This window comes from Poecilia reticulata, chromosome 6 (genome assembly GCF_904066995.2).
Source record: "Poecilia reticulata chromosome 6, P_reticulata-male-v2, whole genome shotgun sequence".
In the NCBI taxonomy this organism is placed as follows: domain Eukaryota; kingdom Metazoa; phylum Chordata; class Actinopteri; order Cyprinodontiformes; family Poeciliidae; genus Poecilia; species Poecilia reticulata.
The window spans coordinates 4,712,705-4,730,016 of record NC_088835.1 but is presented as its reverse complement, the minus strand read 5'-3'; the positions used below and the strand labels follow the sequence as shown (position 1 = coordinate 4,730,016).

The window sequence follows — 17,312 nt, the reverse complement described above, 5'->3', positions numbered from 1 at the left end:
AAAGGGGTCGTAAGCTAGGTGGTTTGACTGATACAATTTACAATCAGTCTACAGTTAACTCACTCATTGTGAATGTCAGAGTTGCTACCTATAAAATGAGTTGGTCTTGTAAAGTTTTTAGCAGGCTGCCCAAGTCAACAATGACTTGAGCAACCTACTATATAATCCACTGGGGTAACATTCCGTATAATCTATCTTCCATACACCGTACTCAACAGTCATGGACCCGTATTTTCCAGCTCTCATCAAATGTAATGAAGGCTTGGAGCCCTGAAGTCACTCCCATCTGGGTCCCACCTAGGCCCGGGACGGGACCCACCGCTCCCCAGCTCCTCCTGAAGCCCCACCCAGCGAGGCTACGGCTGGCAAGTAAAAGAGTAGACTTTTCTCATCCAGCACATTTGCGAAATTTTTGCTTGTAAACAAGATATATAGTATCAATTGATGAATGTTATACAGGTAAAAATTGTACTACTTTTCCTAAAACTGCAGTAGAATTTTAACTTTTGTTAAATTAATTTAACCAAACTGATTAAATTAAACACAGTGATAAACTGGCTAAGACAATCCAACATGTTGATATGCCAGATTTAGATCAGACCGGCCACAACGTTCTACCGACTGGACCCAGTGGTGCAAAAAGTGGGTATGCAGCGCATGCAACGCATAGGGCGCAGCACCAGAGGGGGCGCCAAAACTCCATCTGGAGGGGGCGGCGCGCCAATGATGTTTTCCCATACACTTCAGCGCGCCTTACACTCCTTCACCTCGCGCACCTAACGAAGTAAATGTAGCGAGTTTTACCTTTCACGTATCATCGCCCCGGGGTGGGGGGGAGAAGACGAGGTCCTTGGGTCTTTAGCCCTGACCTGACGTACCTTCCTTCATGGGGGGGGGGGTGCCGATTTATGTTTTCGCATCCACCTGAATAATGTGTAGTTGCGGCACTGACTGGACCCGATCAGTCGTAACACACCACACACTACAGGATGATTATTTATGATCGTTGGACGTTCATGTCGTAAGGGCAAAAATCAGGGCAAGAAATTGTGTAGTGTGATCTGGGCTTAAGGGTCGTCGGATATGCCCATCTTCTCTATCTAAATCTATTGATTATTGAAGGGCAATATAGTATACAGACTTCACAATCTGCACTCTTTGTTAATGTTTGCTAATTTTATTATTATTGTTACTATTAATTAAAAATACATTTATTTAAAGTTGGTGCTGAAAGTTATTCACTACTAAGTTGGTGTTTAAGTTAAGTTTTACTTCTAAATTAAATTATATGTGTCATTTTATTTTATTAGGGTTAGGGTTATGATTCTACTCCACCGGGGTTTGTTTACATTTGTCAACCCCGTGGCACCGGCTGGGGAGGAGGTCTCGCAATAATTCACTGCGAGAAGTGGAAAGTCTCGCCGTTGTCTGCTCCCACCTTCTCTTCTTTTGAATCAACTGTGTGTCAGCTCTCTGGACCTACCCCCCACCATCATCACAACCATCTACCGCCCCCCGAAAACTAACAGTGACTTTCTGAATGACTTTGCTGCTCTTCTCACTCACCTGTCAATTCTCTCACCAAACATCATAGTATTGGGTGATTTCAATATTCACATGGACGATGGCAGTAGTTCTCTGACTAAAGACTTTTCATCCTGCCTCCAGAGTTTTGGTCTCCAGCAGTTCATCAATGTTCCCACTCATTCTAGGGGTCATGTCCTGGTTTTCGTCTCCTCCACAGTACAGAAACAGCTCTCATAAAAATCACCAATGACCTCCTTATGGCAGCTGACTCCGGCTTGCTGTCCATTCTCATCCTACTTGATTTGAGTGCAGCGTTTGACACTATCTGCCATACCACCCTACTCAACAGACTTTCCTCTATTGGCATCACTCAGACTCCTCTAAACTGGTTTAAATCATATCTCTCTGGCCGCACTCAGTTCATTCGGATCAAAACCTTCTCTTCCCAGCCTTCCCCTGTCACATCAGGAGTTCCACAGGGATCTGTCTTGGGGCCCCTCCTCTTCATTATTTATCTCCTTCCCTGGGGCAATATTTTTCGTAAGCATGACATTGATTTCCACTGTTATGCGGATGACACCCAGCTCTATGTTTCCAGTAAGCCCGCCTCCAACCTCCCACCGTCTTCGCTTACTGACTGCTTGACTGAAATAAAATCCTGGTTCTCCTCAAATCTGCTTAAGCTTAACAGTGATAAAACAGAGGTTCTTCTCATTGGTACTAAATCTACCCTGGCCAAAATCAAAAGCTTCAGTCTTGTAATTGATAACTGTCCCGTTTATCCCTCCCCTCAGGTAAAGAGTCTGGGTGTCATCCTTGACAGCACTCTGTCTTTCCAGTCTCACATTAACACACTCGGCTTATTTTCACCTACGCAACATCAACCGCCTCCGCCCCTCCCTTACTCCCCATTCCACTGCCATCCTTGTTCACTGTCTTGTGACATCACGCCTGGACTACTGCAACTCCCTTCTGTTTGGTCTCACCCAGAAATCTCTTCATAAGCTCCAACTGGTCCAGAATTCAGCTGCCCGTATCATTACCAAAACCCCATCCATGCACCATATCACTCCTGTCCTGCAAAGACTCCATTGGCTGCCCACCAAGTTCCGCATAGAATACAAAATTCTTCTGTACACTTTCAAGGCCCTTTACAATCTCTCCCCACCATATCTTTCAAATCTTATTCATATTGCCATTCCCTCTCGCTCCCTCAGATCATCCTCCTCAATCCATTTCACTGTCCCCTCTGCCCGTCTCACCACCATGTCGCTCTGCTCCCCAACTCTGGAACTCATTACCACCATACCTTAGAAACATAAAGTCATTATCACATTTTAAAACCGAACTCAAAACACACCTTTTTAGATCTGCCTTTTCCACGACACAATTGGTTTGCCTGATTTTACATAGATTTTATATAGATACATTGTTTTGTTTTATTTATTTCTATTTTTAATTGTTATATTTTATTTGTTTCTGTCACTATTTTTTACTCTTGTACGGTGTCCTTGAGTGCCAGAAAGGTGCCTTTGAAATAAAATGTATTATTATTATTATTTATTATTAAGTGCTATATTTATTTTTAGGAACATAAAAATTACTCTGAATATTTGAAATTGCTGGCTATTTACAGGTTATTTGCAGTGGAGACAGCTATAAGATTGAATTCAGTCAGTCATTCTTAAAGTTTGATTTGTGATTTTGTCTTCTGATAGATTTTGTAATTTTACATCCAGGATCTTCAGGAGAATTAAGCGAAACCCAAAATCCTTGTTCTCAACAAAGACCTTCTGTATGGCCAAGTACATGAGTCTGCTCCCTCAAGGTATTGAAGCTCAGAAGAAATGTTCTCTAAAATGTTTTCATGCTTTTTAGTTACTGCAACATTTTAACACTAGCTTATGTTTGATACAGAAGATGATGTAGCCCTGGAGCTGCTACCAGTACTCCTCCCTGCTCCACCGTACTAATTTGGGAGAAGAGTTTCAGGCCCATCAACCTGGACGTTCAGAAGGTTTCATTGATATCTAAGCTGTAAGTCAACCTTCATCTCTGAATCATGCTTAAATTGTTTACTGTTTAAATAAGTGCATCACTAATGGCCTGTTTGTTCCGTCTTCTCTCTCCATCAGGTTGGGACAAACCTGGTGACGCATCTACAAAATGTGACAACATGGAAACCCGTATGTCCTCATGCAGGGAGACGGGCAAAAATACTAAAGTGTCATTAAAAATGCTCCTTGTTTAATGGCTGAAAGTTTTACTTGTAGTTTGTTTTAAAACAGACTTTTTACATGAAATGTTTTCTAATGTGTAGTAGCAGATACTTCTGGAGTCGTAGCCAAATGAGTTGGAAGTGATTTAACTACACTGCTCAAAAAATAAAGGGAACACTCAAATAACACATCCTAGATCTGAATGAATGAAATATTCTCATTGAATGACTTGACAGTTCGGGTTTTTCTTTTGTGTATTGTTTGTTTGTTTTCCTTTTAAAAATAACCTTTTGAGTCATCTTGTATTATGTAATTTATTTTGCAGATAACTTCATTATGTAGGAGTTTGTAAATTGATTTGTAGTTTTTTGTGTTTCTCTGTTTAAATGTTTTGACCTGTTCCTTGGTGGCTGTGTCCAATCAAGCACAGGTGTGGTGCCAATTTTGGATAAAAACAGTGAGCTTTTGAATGCTGGGGGGGAAGTCCGATTAAAGACTGAATAAAAAAAGTAATTGGAAGAAACTGAAGCGGTGGCTGGTCCTGATTTTCTGCTCACCTCTGATCCTTGAGCCTAAATTACCTTACAGAATACGCTATCCTGTGATGGAACTGGACCCGGTCCATCATTATGATGGGACAGAGAGAAACTCTCTGCCCTGAGTTCAGGTACAGAACCTGCTTTCTGATCTGGACCCCGCTCATGATCCACCGGCTTCCCTTAGCTAACACTGAGCACATTAGCTTCCTGACCTAACACGGTGCACATTATTGTGAATTTATAGAGCATGACTAAGCATAGCATACAAGTGAAAGATAAGCGGCATCACCAACGTAACCCACAGTTGCTAACACGACGTTAGCTAGTCAGTTGTCTCATAGTAAAATAAAAGTACTGCTTAACTCTTTGTGCAACTTCAAATGGCGAACAGTTGTAAGTTGTATCTCCATTTGAGATCCTGGTCTTGCAGGTTTTGCATGTTTCACTCCGTTTTTAGTTGGATATTTCATGACTGATGTACCGAAAAGAAGTTACTCACCAGAGTATATCTGCTTTGAACGTTTTTTTCGTCTCGTTTTTTCCCCAATTATTTTTAAATCCTGTTAATTTGATTGGTTGTACTGTAGCTACGCACACATACAGACGGAGTGTGGAAAAGAGAAAAAAAGACGGTCTGCGCCTGTTAATACGGAATGAGTGAAATTAATTAATGCGGACACTTTATAAATGTCTTTTAAATTTTTGACGAGTGAAAATATCAAGTATTTTCAAGTAAAGAGCTTCAAGTCAAGTCCCAAGTCAATGGTGTGAAAGTCAAAGTCAAGTCTCAAGTCTTGAGTTTAACAACTCGAGTCCAAGTCATGTGACTCGAGTCACCACCTCTGGAAAATAGTGTTATAACTCATGACTTTATTTTTCTTGTGGCCGCTCAGACAGAATGTGTTTCAGTTGGCGGCTCTCATGAACTCAGAGCTTCACCGTCAGAGTTTTCATAGTTTGGACGAAGCGGCCGCTGAAGTTGGCTTACGATTACACTTCGGGATGCCTCCGTAACAACCAGTTGTGATCCAAATATAAGGTAGACTTTTCTGTACATCATAAGGCAGGGGTGTCAAACTCCAGTCCTCGAGGGCCGCTGTCCTGCAACTTTTAGAAGTGCCTCTGCTGCACCACACCTGAATAGAATAATTAGGTCATTAGCAAGGCTCTGGAGAACTGAGGAGGTAATTAAGCCATTTGATTCAGGTGTTTTGTACCTGTGGCACATCTAAAAACTGCAGGACAGCGGCCCTTCAGGACTGGAGTTTGACACCCCTGTCATAAGAGAACTGCAATATTCAGAGGCATCTCTGGAGCATCTGTTGGGATCCGGAAGTTTGTCAGTTTTCTTTTCCACTAGAGGGAGCCTGTGACCTTCCTCCTGAGGGCGTGGGCCGGCGCCTGCACACCTGTTCCCCATCTAACCATTTGGAGGCGTATAAGTGGAGGAGGATGCGGATACTTCTCTGCCAGAGTGTTAGCCAGTAATGGTACAGGCTTACCTCGAGCTACGTCTGCCTCGATCTGATCGCTGATTCTGACCCATCTTGTCTCTGCCTTCACAGCTGCCCTGGTCCTGAATTATCAGGTCAACAACCAGTCCTTGAGACGGAACCCTCACCACCCAGGGGCTTACTTGTCCGTCCTCCGCCGCCGCCTCCGACCTGTCCGTCCTCTGCTGCCGCCGCTGACCTCAGCCTTCAACCTGAAACCCCTGACCAGCCTCCGATTCTCTAGGTCCTCCCCCGGTCCCAAAACTCTCCCCAAGCAGGTACAGTCACCAACCTCCACCCAAACAGCAAGATTTCCTGGATCCCGACTAACCATCTCTGTCCCCCCCTAGTTGCCTCGAGACCTGCCAGACGAACCTTGGATTAGATTTCACATTTGTTCGCATTCACTGTAAATAAATCACATCATTGTATTTCCTGTCTTTGGAGTGTTCTCTGCATGTGGGTTAGGAAACTCGACACCACCATGACAGCATCAATAGAGATGCTCAACAAATTGATTTTGTTGAGCTGAGAGAATGAGAGTGGCAAACCTTGTAGATCTGCATTGGAGGGCATCTTTTCATTACCAGACATCCACCACTGCTGTCCGTGCAGAAATCCTCCGGTTGCCCAGAGGTTGCACGGTAAGCCAACGCTGATGTTTGTTTTCCAACTACAGTCATATTTAACCAATAGGGGTGCTCAATACATTGATCGCGGAAGGGTTTGAGTTGATCTCGGAAGTAGGTGACAAACTGAAGCTTTCAGCAGACCAACACATCCTCTGATCACTAAGATCCAAAATGTTTGTAACTGTATAAAGGAAAAAAATCAACAAAATGTGTTCAAATTAATGACCCAACAAACCCCAATCCTACCCTTAGTAATCTCGGTAATTATTGTTTCAACTATGTTTTGCGCCATTCTGTGCGTTTCGGTTCCATTATCTAAAAAAAAAAGAAAAGAAAAAAAGGTGATTCAAAGACCGACTGACTTAGCAGAGCAGGAGTTTAAATTGGCTACTCAACCACCGCTATGTTCAGGGGAGCGCTTGTTAATAACCGCAAAATAAATGTCAAGCCTGAAAACCTAATATTGTAACAGATTGAATGTTATGTTTTTAACAATCTCTGCTCAGCTTATAATATCTGCCCATATGCACCAGTCGAGGTGCACATGTGACAATTATATACTGTCGAAATGACAGATGGGCAAATCTCTCTGTTGTCTAAAAAAAAGGTAAAATAAGGAAAATATTCCATTAATGCTACCCCTGCTCAGAACACTCCTGAGCTCAGCTAAACAAACTAAAGAACATTATACCCTTTTTGACTAAAGTCAATGATTAATTTATAATTATGGTGAGTATTAGTACATTGAATATGCTGAGGTATCATCGGCATGTATTGTGGTGAATTTGAGGCATTTGTTTCACTCAAAAAGGTAAACACAACCTTTGCTCCTTCGGCGAGTGCAAATCCTCCACCAACCAGCAGGGCAACCTTCCATGGCATAAAGGCTTGAAATTCCTCCCAGGAGATCATGGCCTCTGTATCAGCAGAGAAAAATTTTGTTATATTTTTATGTAATATGTACAAAATATTACATAAACAGTTAACGGTCCGAAACAAGTAGATATTACCATCAAGAATGGAATTTATGTGCTTAATACTCTTCACAGAGTTTGATTTAATTTTGGTTTTGCACTCCGTGTTTTAAACACATATGTTTGGAAGTCCCATCTATATAATTATCACATTTAAATGGTGGAAGGCTTTGTGTATCCCTGTGATCATGTGGGGTACACAGCCAAAGGCAGCTTGTGCATGCTGATTTCAGAAGTTATTATTGGGAGGCAGAATGTCCCTTTGCTGGCAGGAAAAGTGGAAATTGGTGTGTGAAACTGAGCTTTACCAACTGTCAGCGGAGTGGGCTTGAGAACCTGCCCCTTTTATCCTTGATGCCCTTTGTTTTTTGTTTTTACATTTTTTTTCCTGGGTGCCGGGAGCCTGCCTGTGTCCCTCAACAATAATGTTTAGGTAAATATAATAATTTTGTAAAAATAAATTGGTCTGGCATCCCTCAGTCTAATAATGACTTGGTCTCATAATGAGGATTCTCAGTTCCTCTGCCTCCATGTTGTTAAGACACTGGGCACATGGTGAGGATGGGGGTGGATCTGCACCCTCTAACTATCAAATTATGGGCAAGGATATTTATTTTCAACATACGTTGTTTGTGAATAAAAACAGGTCTGTCGGGTAGAAGTTAAAAAAACTGTCTTTATTTTTTTATAATTGTCCTCGGAATAGCAGAAAGCCTCCCCTCTTTCCTAAACACAGAAATGGTTCAGCTGCAGAGAAAACTTCCCCAGTGCTGGACTAAATGCCCAGTTCGCTACAGACAGCCTGAATCGGTCCCAATGTGTGGACCGGAACCAGATATCCTGATATAGAGAAATGGTACTGCGACTGCCACCGCAACAGACCTCAGACCCCCAGTACCACCTGCTCACTCTGTTCGCTCTCTGCTTCACCTTAACCTAATGTTACTACCAGGCGGTTCGCACCACTGACGGTATCTGGGCTCAAGGTGAGCAACTGTGAATAGAAGTTGCTGCAGAAGCTCAACTGCTAAAGAAAGATTCAGGTCATAGCATTTGGAATTCTCAAAATATCATGTAAACATCAGCAAAAATACTTTACCAACTATTTGGACCACAGAAACAAACAAACATGCCACAATTAAATAAATCATTGTGTCCCAAAAGCAGGGCAGACTGGCATAGGGGCTATCAGGGGATTCCAGGTAGATTCCAGAGATGCGCAGCGGCTCGTTGTTCATGCAGGTCTCGGCCCAAGGTAATATGGGGAATTAAACAGAATCATGATTTAGGCTCCCCGAGCCCTTTCTACTAAGAACCTCAGCATCACTAACAGTGTTTAAATATAGATTTAGTGAAATCCATGACAGGGAGCCCATAAATTGGCTGAGTTTAAAATCAATCACTGACTATTGGTTATTATTTGCTGTAACAAACTCAGCTCTTACACATAGATTACACCATATTGTAGCCATGGTAACACAACAAACTATCCAGATGAATATTTGCAGTTTTACAAAGTAAACTTCCTAACTAAATCTCAAATGTACAATAATTTTTTTCTCTGCTGAATGCATTAAATAAAATTTAATTCAGCCTCTGAATGTCTGGAGGGACCCTACCAGCAGCTACTGAGTTTTCTTTGCCTTGATATCTGTAAGGATTTGGTAATCTCTGTGTTAATTAGTTCCTGTGTTGTCTTGTCTTCCCCTTGATTGCCACCATTTGTCCCTTGTTTCCCCTGATTACCTTCCCTGTGTATTTAAACCCACCTGTGTCTCTTGTTCACTGTCGGGTCCTTGTTGAATGTCGTGTCAAATGTCCAATGTCCTTTTGTGTGTACCACCAATTGCTGCCAGCATCTGAGCTTCTAGCCTCTCTGCTCACCTGTGCTACCTGGACTTTGCATACTTAGAATCATCATTAAAATTATCATTTTTCATCAACAACCTAGGTCCATTTCATGACAGAAGGACCAGACCAGACAAAGGTGATGTTAACGGCTTCAGGTGAAGGACCGGACCGCAAAAGGAAAGAAAGAAAAGAAACTAACAATATGGACCGAGCGAACTTTGAACACCTCAGATGGACTGTCAAAGAATTCAACGATACAGTGGCTCACCCTGCTCCACCAAGACACAACTTTATGTAGCCACCAACTGTATCATCACTCTGTGGGACTGGTCTCCTCGTCTCCCCTGGATGGACTTAACAGAGCTCATGGAGGAGGTGGAGTGGCACTGCCAAGCAGCTCTTTCTGTTGCAATCTGCGAAACATGGATATTCCCATCTTCCGCTCTCCGTCATCCTCCACCGGACCTTCCTCAGCCACTGCTGCCCGCCAGACCTTCCACAGCAGGTCCCACCCTGACCATGCTGATTTGTTTTGGACTGAGTTTATTTTATTTCCTTGTGTTCTCCGTTGGACTCTTGCCCCCTGTCCAGTGCCACCCTGTTTGGGTTGTTTTTGGTTTTCTTTGGATTCTGGAGTAGATGACAAACTGAAAGCCGCCAGGAGGCTGAGACCAGCATGTCATCTGATCACTAAGATCCAAAACGTTTGTAACTTTATTAAAGAAAAGAAACTTAATAAAACGTGTTCAAATTAATGACCCAACAAAAATAATAATCTCAGTAATTATTTTTTCAACAAGGTGTTGAGCAATTCTGTGCGTTTCGGTTCCATTACCTAAATTTAAAAAAGCCAACTCAAAGACCGACTGACTAGCAGGAATTTAAATTAGCTAATCAACCACCGCTGTGTTCAGGGGAGCGCTTATTAATAATTAAAAAATACATATCATGCCTGAAAATCTAATATTGTAACTAACTGAATATTATGTTTCTAACCTTTATTTACCTTTTCTGTGGCTCTTTACAGCCATTGTAGTTTCTGAACATTCAAAATATATCAAACTTAGACTAATTACCTAATTTGTCTGTGAGTATATGCCAATCACAACAAAAATAGGACAAATATATTCCATTAATTAAAAAACAAATTACTTCTTTCACAATAATTATGTGAAATTAAATTGTCTAATTTTTTTTAAACGTTTGGTGCTTTCTGGCATTTTGTTTTGAGCACAGTCTGAAAGGCTTTTCCTCTATCAAACATGCTATTTATTTTCATCTCTTATTTAGTGGAAATATTGATGTTGATACTTTCTCCAAAATGACTATTGTTGAAGAAAAATGATTATTTTTAGTGTTTAATACAGTTAATCTTACAGCATGTGTAAAAGGTATATTGAACAAATTTTTTAATTTAGATCAGGTTTGTGGTAGTGATTTAAAACTATTGCCTGGTAAGTATTCAAATTACGGAAAGGAATATAGAGATCTGCAGGAGAACTTCCACTGAGACCCCCGTTGTGTTATAAAAAAGGACAGGGGGCCATTAAATTAGCATATGCAGGGAGGCGGAAGGCAGTATTACTTGGATCACCATGGGAGAGAGAAGTTTGCCCAGTTCATGGAAGATCAGAAGTCTTCTGTGAACATCTGGGATGGTGTAAAAAAAATTATACAACATAGAATGTTTATAACCACTACCATTTAATTTGTAAGACATTTTTCCTAGTTATTAATAGCATGCTTTGAAAATTTTTATTATCTAGTTTTAGAATTACTAATTTAGTCAATGATGAATGTATTTTGAAAATTTTACTATCTTTTGCTATATCAGAATCAAATGAAAATTGTGTGAATAAAAATTTTTGGTTTAGTATTAGAAAATTGCTCAGGTTTATGGTGAATGGGGTTTTGGAAAATGATTGTGTTAACTTTTATACTTAGAATTGAATATTATATTTGATACGTTAGAAAAAGGAATTTTACCCCATTCTGTTCTGTTGATTTTATGTATCACTTTTGGTTTATGGCAGGACTCAACCTTTTGAGGTGCTGAATGCAGAAGAATGAAATGAGGTTTGTGGAGATAAACCTTTGCTTCAACACTACAGGATTTTAAGTTTGTTACTGAGGAATCTGTGTGGGGAAAAAGCAGGAGAGATTCCAGATTTCACACCTATCTGTGAAATGCCTTTCTTCGTTTCTCTTTGCCCAGATAGCCTTAAAATAGCAGGAGTTCGGGAGAAGCTCTGCTTCCACTCTGTTTAGATAATGGTGACAAGTAGTGTTGGATCTTGGAAACAAATGGCTTTAGAGAGGGTCAGAGACAGCTCCTGGTTGGATGAGCAAAGATATGCCTTATTTGAATCTTGACTATAAAACTTTCTACACAAAGTAACAAATTAGATTTGTTCTTACAATTCTCCAAAGACGCGTCTTTGCTTTTTTCTATCCTCTTTGTCTCAGGTAATGAATGTATGTCTCTGTTGTTCTGCAGTTTCTTTTGTAATTTCATACTCTCCTATTGTATTAAACTCTGCAATTTTGTGACGTCAACACACGTTGTGTTTCTTGTGTCCACATGTGGCCCGCCGAGAGAACCTGGGATCATTCTATACTTGAGACACTCAGTGTCGGTCTGAAGGACCCTGACAAAAAACCATAATCCCTAGCAACATTTTGAAAACAATTTAATATTATATCTTATATTATCTTCTAATCTAATATAATAACTAATTTGAGGGGAAACGATAATAAAAGTAATATCACTTACCTGAGAGGATTATTGAGGCTTTTATTTTGAAATTTTTATTAAGCTTCATTTGAAATGGCCACACTAAACTGATGTGTAATAATGATTGGGTTAAATTAGTTATATAATGCTCAAAACACAAGTATTTCTCAATACCAGCCAAGTCTTCCTCTCTAGTAACAGACAGTTCCGCCATGTTGTAGTTCTGACATTCTGCTCAACCTCCTGTTAATAACTGAGGGGGCGTTTCCACGACAACGATCCAACAAAAACGGCACTTTTGTTCCGTTTTTGTTGGATCGTTTACACGATAACGTTCTAATTACGATCTGTGTTTACACAGTAACGGTGCACATCGAAAACGTGTAATGCTCTCGCTGCGCCTAGTTGGTGCTAGGTTCTTTGAAACTTTGAAAGTGCGCATTTGTTTAAAAAAAAGTTGTACTTGAAAGCATGTGGATTTGCGTGAGAGAACACGCATTGTGTGCGTCTGATTAGGGCGCATGCAGTTGGAAAGAGTGGGATAACTTTGCTGAAACACCTTGTTTGAGCTTTCACGGTGTCTGTAGCGGCCCTGGACTGGAAGCCGTTTATTGTTTTTACCTGGGAATGGCCAACAGTCTGTTATTCCTATATCAATTTGATAAAATAGGAGTTCCTGCACGTCCCATGTTACCTTTTTCAGCAGTTAAAACAGTTTAATCCGTTGCTAACAAGTCGTTACTTGTTTTTCCGAGCCGCCTTCAAACGCAACATGAAAGCTGAGACGCTCGCACTGGGTTTACACCTCTGAGGCAGGAAGGAGACCTGCTGCTGCTGCGCAGGTGTGTTAGAATCATGGCAGCAACCCAGCAAAACGTAAATAACTTGGCACAGTTTTTTCCCCGAACTAACCGACTGAGTTGAGTAAAGCTGTTGGATGCAGGTGATGGTAGCTAAAAGATGACTAGCTAATATCAATACAGCACGTTAAGCTTGTTAACAAGTAGCCTGTAGGCTGCTGGTGTTGTTGTCTATGTTCAGCTACGTAGACTCATTTTGCCCCCCAAAATAAGTCGATGCCCCCCTGATAAACTCGTCTGGAGCCGGGCTGGTCCTGGTCCGTAGTTCTCTAGATAAGAGCGCTGAACAAGCAGCCTGTATTTTGCCACCTGGGCGGTGCGGAGCGGTGAAGAGACGCTGAGGGAACCGAATCTGATGGGGAAACAGTAACACCAGCATTATGAGTAGTTTCTTCTTCTTCTTCTGTGGATTATAGGAAGCAGCTATGTTTTGCGTCATACTATGCATGAGCTGGGGATTCTCTAGAAGAAAAGATCCGTTTTCTAGGTTTACACGACAACGGAAAACGGTACGTTTCAGAAATATCGCACTCTGGAACCCGTTTTCAATCTGTGCCGTTGTTAGAGAAAACATTCGGTGGTTTCGTGTAAATGCACACTACAAACGCAACAAAACTCTTCGGTTTTCCCCCGAATCCGTTGTCGTGTAAACGGGATCTGAGTGTTCAGACATAGTTAGAACTACAATGATGGCGTGTTTGTAGTCCTAAGCAGCTCCTCTGGTGTGTTCCGTTGCTATGGTAATTAATTCCCTGCACCTGTTGGTGGCACAGAGGGTGAGAGAATTCTCTGCTTGAAACAAGCATTTCTCTCACAAAAAAAGCACTTTGAACAACTCCTTCCCGTTCAGGAACCGTAACACATATTCGAAAACCGTTCAAAGCGTATGAGAGTGCTGTTTGTCGTCTCCGATATTCCCGCGTTTCATGTCTCTACCTTGCTCACAGTATTAACAGTGATGAGAGAAATATGATGTGCACTCAAGTCTGACATTTTTCAGAAATATATGGAAAAACATAGGTCTGAGCATGAGTTTATCCTGTCGCGCCACATCGGTCGAAAGCACCTGGAGAGAAAACCGTAAACCTTAGGGAAATTTTGAAAACATTTTACCGGAGCAGGCATGCGTATCTACCTCCTGACCGACTTTTAGGCAAATCGGGCGATATTTGTGGGCGTGAGGGCAAGTTAAGAAATTATTTTGGGGTCAGAAATCCACTCTTTCCCACACTCTAGTGGAGAGGCAGTCACACTCTAACTTTCCAACATACCGTCTTCATTTTAGATAAGATGACTGGCGTATCTACAAACTGAAGTTTGAATGACATTTCTACGTGAATTTATGATGACACAGTTATTGCTCAAAAATACTGTATTTTTAGGATCTCGCTCCATTGAAATGAATGAGGTTTTGGGGGGTCTTTTTACCCAATTTGTGTTGCTGTGGTAACTCCGAATCCCTATGTCTGCTCTATGTCTGCTATAACTGATGGATATTTGCATATAAAATAAGTCACTAGGAGTTTCATTTTCAATTTTTATGTCTTCATGTCATGAGGTAGATCTCAGCCAGCTGGTGAGAGAAAAAGTAGATCTTAGTCTCAAAAAGTTTGGGCACCCCCGTTGAACGGTGTTTTAAGATTTTGTTCAATGTACCCTTTTTTACTTTTAGCCCCTGCCCCTCCAAAGTCTCAGCACAGCCTGCCGCCGCTGGACTCCAGAGCAGTGGAGGCACGTTCTCTGTGGTGATAAATTTTGCTTCTCCATCTGGCAATCTGATGGACAAGTTCTGATGGTTCTGATGGACAGAACGGCACTTGTCTTTCCATTATGCCAATTGTAAAGTTTTTTGGAGGGGGGATTATGGTGTGGGGTCGTTTTTCAGGAGCTGGACTTAGCCCCTTAGTTCCAGTGAAAGGAACTCTGAATGCTTCAACATACCAATACATTTTGGACAATTCGATGCTCCCAAACTTGTGAGAACAGTTTGGACCTGTCCCTTTCCTCTTCCAACATGACTGTGCCCAGAGCACAAAGCAAGGTCCATAAAGACATGGATAGCAGAGCCTGGTGTGGATGAACTTGACTTGTCTATACAGAATTCTGACTTCAACCCAATATAACACCTTTGGTATGAATTAGAGTGGAGATTGAGAGCTAGGCCTTCAAATTCAACTTCAGTATGTGATCTCACAAGTGTGCTTCTGGAAGAATGGTCAAAAATCCCCATAAACACATTCCTAAACGTTGTAGACAGCCTTCCCAGAAGGGTTGAAGCTGTTCTAGCTGCAAAGAGTAGATTAACATCATATTGAACCCTATGGGTTAAAAATGGCATGTTACTTAAGCTTTTATGTGAGTCAAGGCAGGTGAGTGAATACTTTTGGCAATATAGTATATCTATTGGCTACAATCTAACAGTTTGTCATATAAGTGAATCATATTTGTCTCGTTTAAACAATATTCTGGCATGCAGGAAAGTCAGGATATGGATTCTAAAGTTTTGTATTAAAGTCAGCACAACTAGTTTTGAGATTAACACTCATGCTCTATTAATTTTGGCTACTTTTTATTTTATCCTTGGTAGATTTTCACAGAGGTACATCAGCTTGTACTTCACAGAAGCAGCTTGACTTTTCTTTTGGAAGATCATTTAAGTAGAATTCCCAACCATGACTAAGTCAGCTATTTATGTAAATATGTTCCAAAAAGATTATTATATTTGTACAATCTCTTAATTAATTTTTTAACAATATATACTATTACCATATTTCTTGTCAGGTCCATGGGCAGGGACGATAAAAAACAAGAAACCCAGCAGCAGGGCCACAGTAGCATCCGTGATATAGCCTGAGTGACTGTCAAAGTGAAGAAGAAATAAATTAATTTTGGTGTAGATTCTCATTCATCCAGGACATTATAACTTTATAAGTGTTTGAGTAGAAGACCACTAAACCTTTTTTTTTGTTTCTAGAAGACATACGCCTATTACCTCTTCAGTTCTGAGCATGGTTGGAAAAACAGATTAAAAATTTGTAATCAGAACAGTCACACTGAGAGGGTCTTTAAAGTCATGTAATATATAAGGGGCAATGAGAAGTGATCAAGATTTCTTGATCAACTCTTATCAGCAATTGTACAGTCCCACGAAAATCAAATCCGTTTCAAGTTCTGGTTGCCCTTTATGAGGGTATCACACTGTTATAGCACCACCAGCCAAATTTTTCCTAACCTCTCACACTTCACTTGCACCAATATGAAAGCAGAAGCATAAAGACATTGTTTTTAAATACACAACTTTCAAAACAGAATCACAAGGATTGCCAATGAAGCACCTTTGTTTTTCTCTAATTTTCCCAGGTTTACCTTCGTCTTCTTTGCAGTTCCATATTCTAGGACTCAAGGATTAAAGGATTTTTATTGTCATACTATTTTGCAATTGCTTGCTTGTGGTACAAAATTCAAACTCAGGTCCCAGACCAAGAAATCAAATGAATAAGTAATGGAGTATTCTATACTACATATGTGTGTAAATAAATAAATAAAATTAATTACAAAAAGTAAGCTTTAGCTGAATTAAGTGCAGTTTCAATTCAGCGGTCTGATGGCTGAAGGTCAGAAACTGTTTCTGGTGGTCTTGCTCTGGATGCTCCTCAGTGTCCTGCCTGGAGGGAGCAGCATGAACAGTCTGTATGTAGGATAGGTGGAATCCTTCATGATGCTGCACGCCCTCCTCCTGCATTGTGATATGTAGAGAACAATGGTAGATGGAAGGCTGCTCCCCCCAGTCCTCTGTGCGGCCTTGACCACTCTCTGCAGAGCATTCCTCTCACTGGAAGACTCTGCGGTGATGCAGGTGCAGAGAACACTCTCCATCATACAGCAACAGAAGCTCCTCAGTTCAAAGTCCAGGTCTCTGCAGCTTCCTGAGGAAGTAGAGATGCTGGTGGGCCTTCCCAACCAGATGGGAGGTATTAGTACTCCAGGTGACGAGGTCACTGAATATATCCACACACAGGTACCTGTAGCTGGGAACCACCTCCACAGCTGCTCCTCTGATGTACAGGGGATGAAGGAGGATCCTTGTCCCTTCTGAAATCCACCTCTATCTTCTTCTTCACATTGATGCAGAGGTTATTGTCTCTGCACCAGTTGTCCCACTTCCTCTCTGTAATTGGACTTATCACTGTTCGTGATGCATATCAGTCAGATCTGGTAAAAAGTTACTTTCTTGGTGGTGGGAACTTCATCAGTATATTTGGAGATAAAGCCCAGAACCAACGAGGTGTACTCCAGGTCCATCTCTCCCTCATAAGTAGCCGCCTCTCTGAAAACCTGCCTGTCTTTGCGCTGAAAACAGTCCTGGAGCACAGAGGCTGCATCCCTGGGCCACACAGCGACTGTCTTCTTTGTTGGCTTTATCTTTCTCACCACCAGACGATATGCTGGTATCACCAAAATAGAAATATGGTTGGAAAGGCCA

At 41.3% G+C, this 17,312-nt stretch overlaps 1 protein-coding gene across 1 annotated transcript in view; it reads right to left on the bottom strand.

The window, feature by feature from the left end:
* Positions 1-17,312, bottom strand: part of slc13a1 (solute carrier family 13 member 1) — a 47,920-nt gene that overhangs the window by 6,093 nt on the left and 24,515 nt on the right. Inside the window, exons 12-13 of the mRNA XM_008411239.3 lie at positions 15,596-15,687; positions 7,233-7,327 (exon numbers count right to left, since the gene is read on the bottom strand). Coding sequence (XP_008409461.2) covers positions 7,233-7,327; positions 15,596-15,687 — 187 coding nt within the window. The remainder of the gene's footprint in view (positions 1-7,232; positions 7,328-15,595; positions 15,688-17,312) is intronic.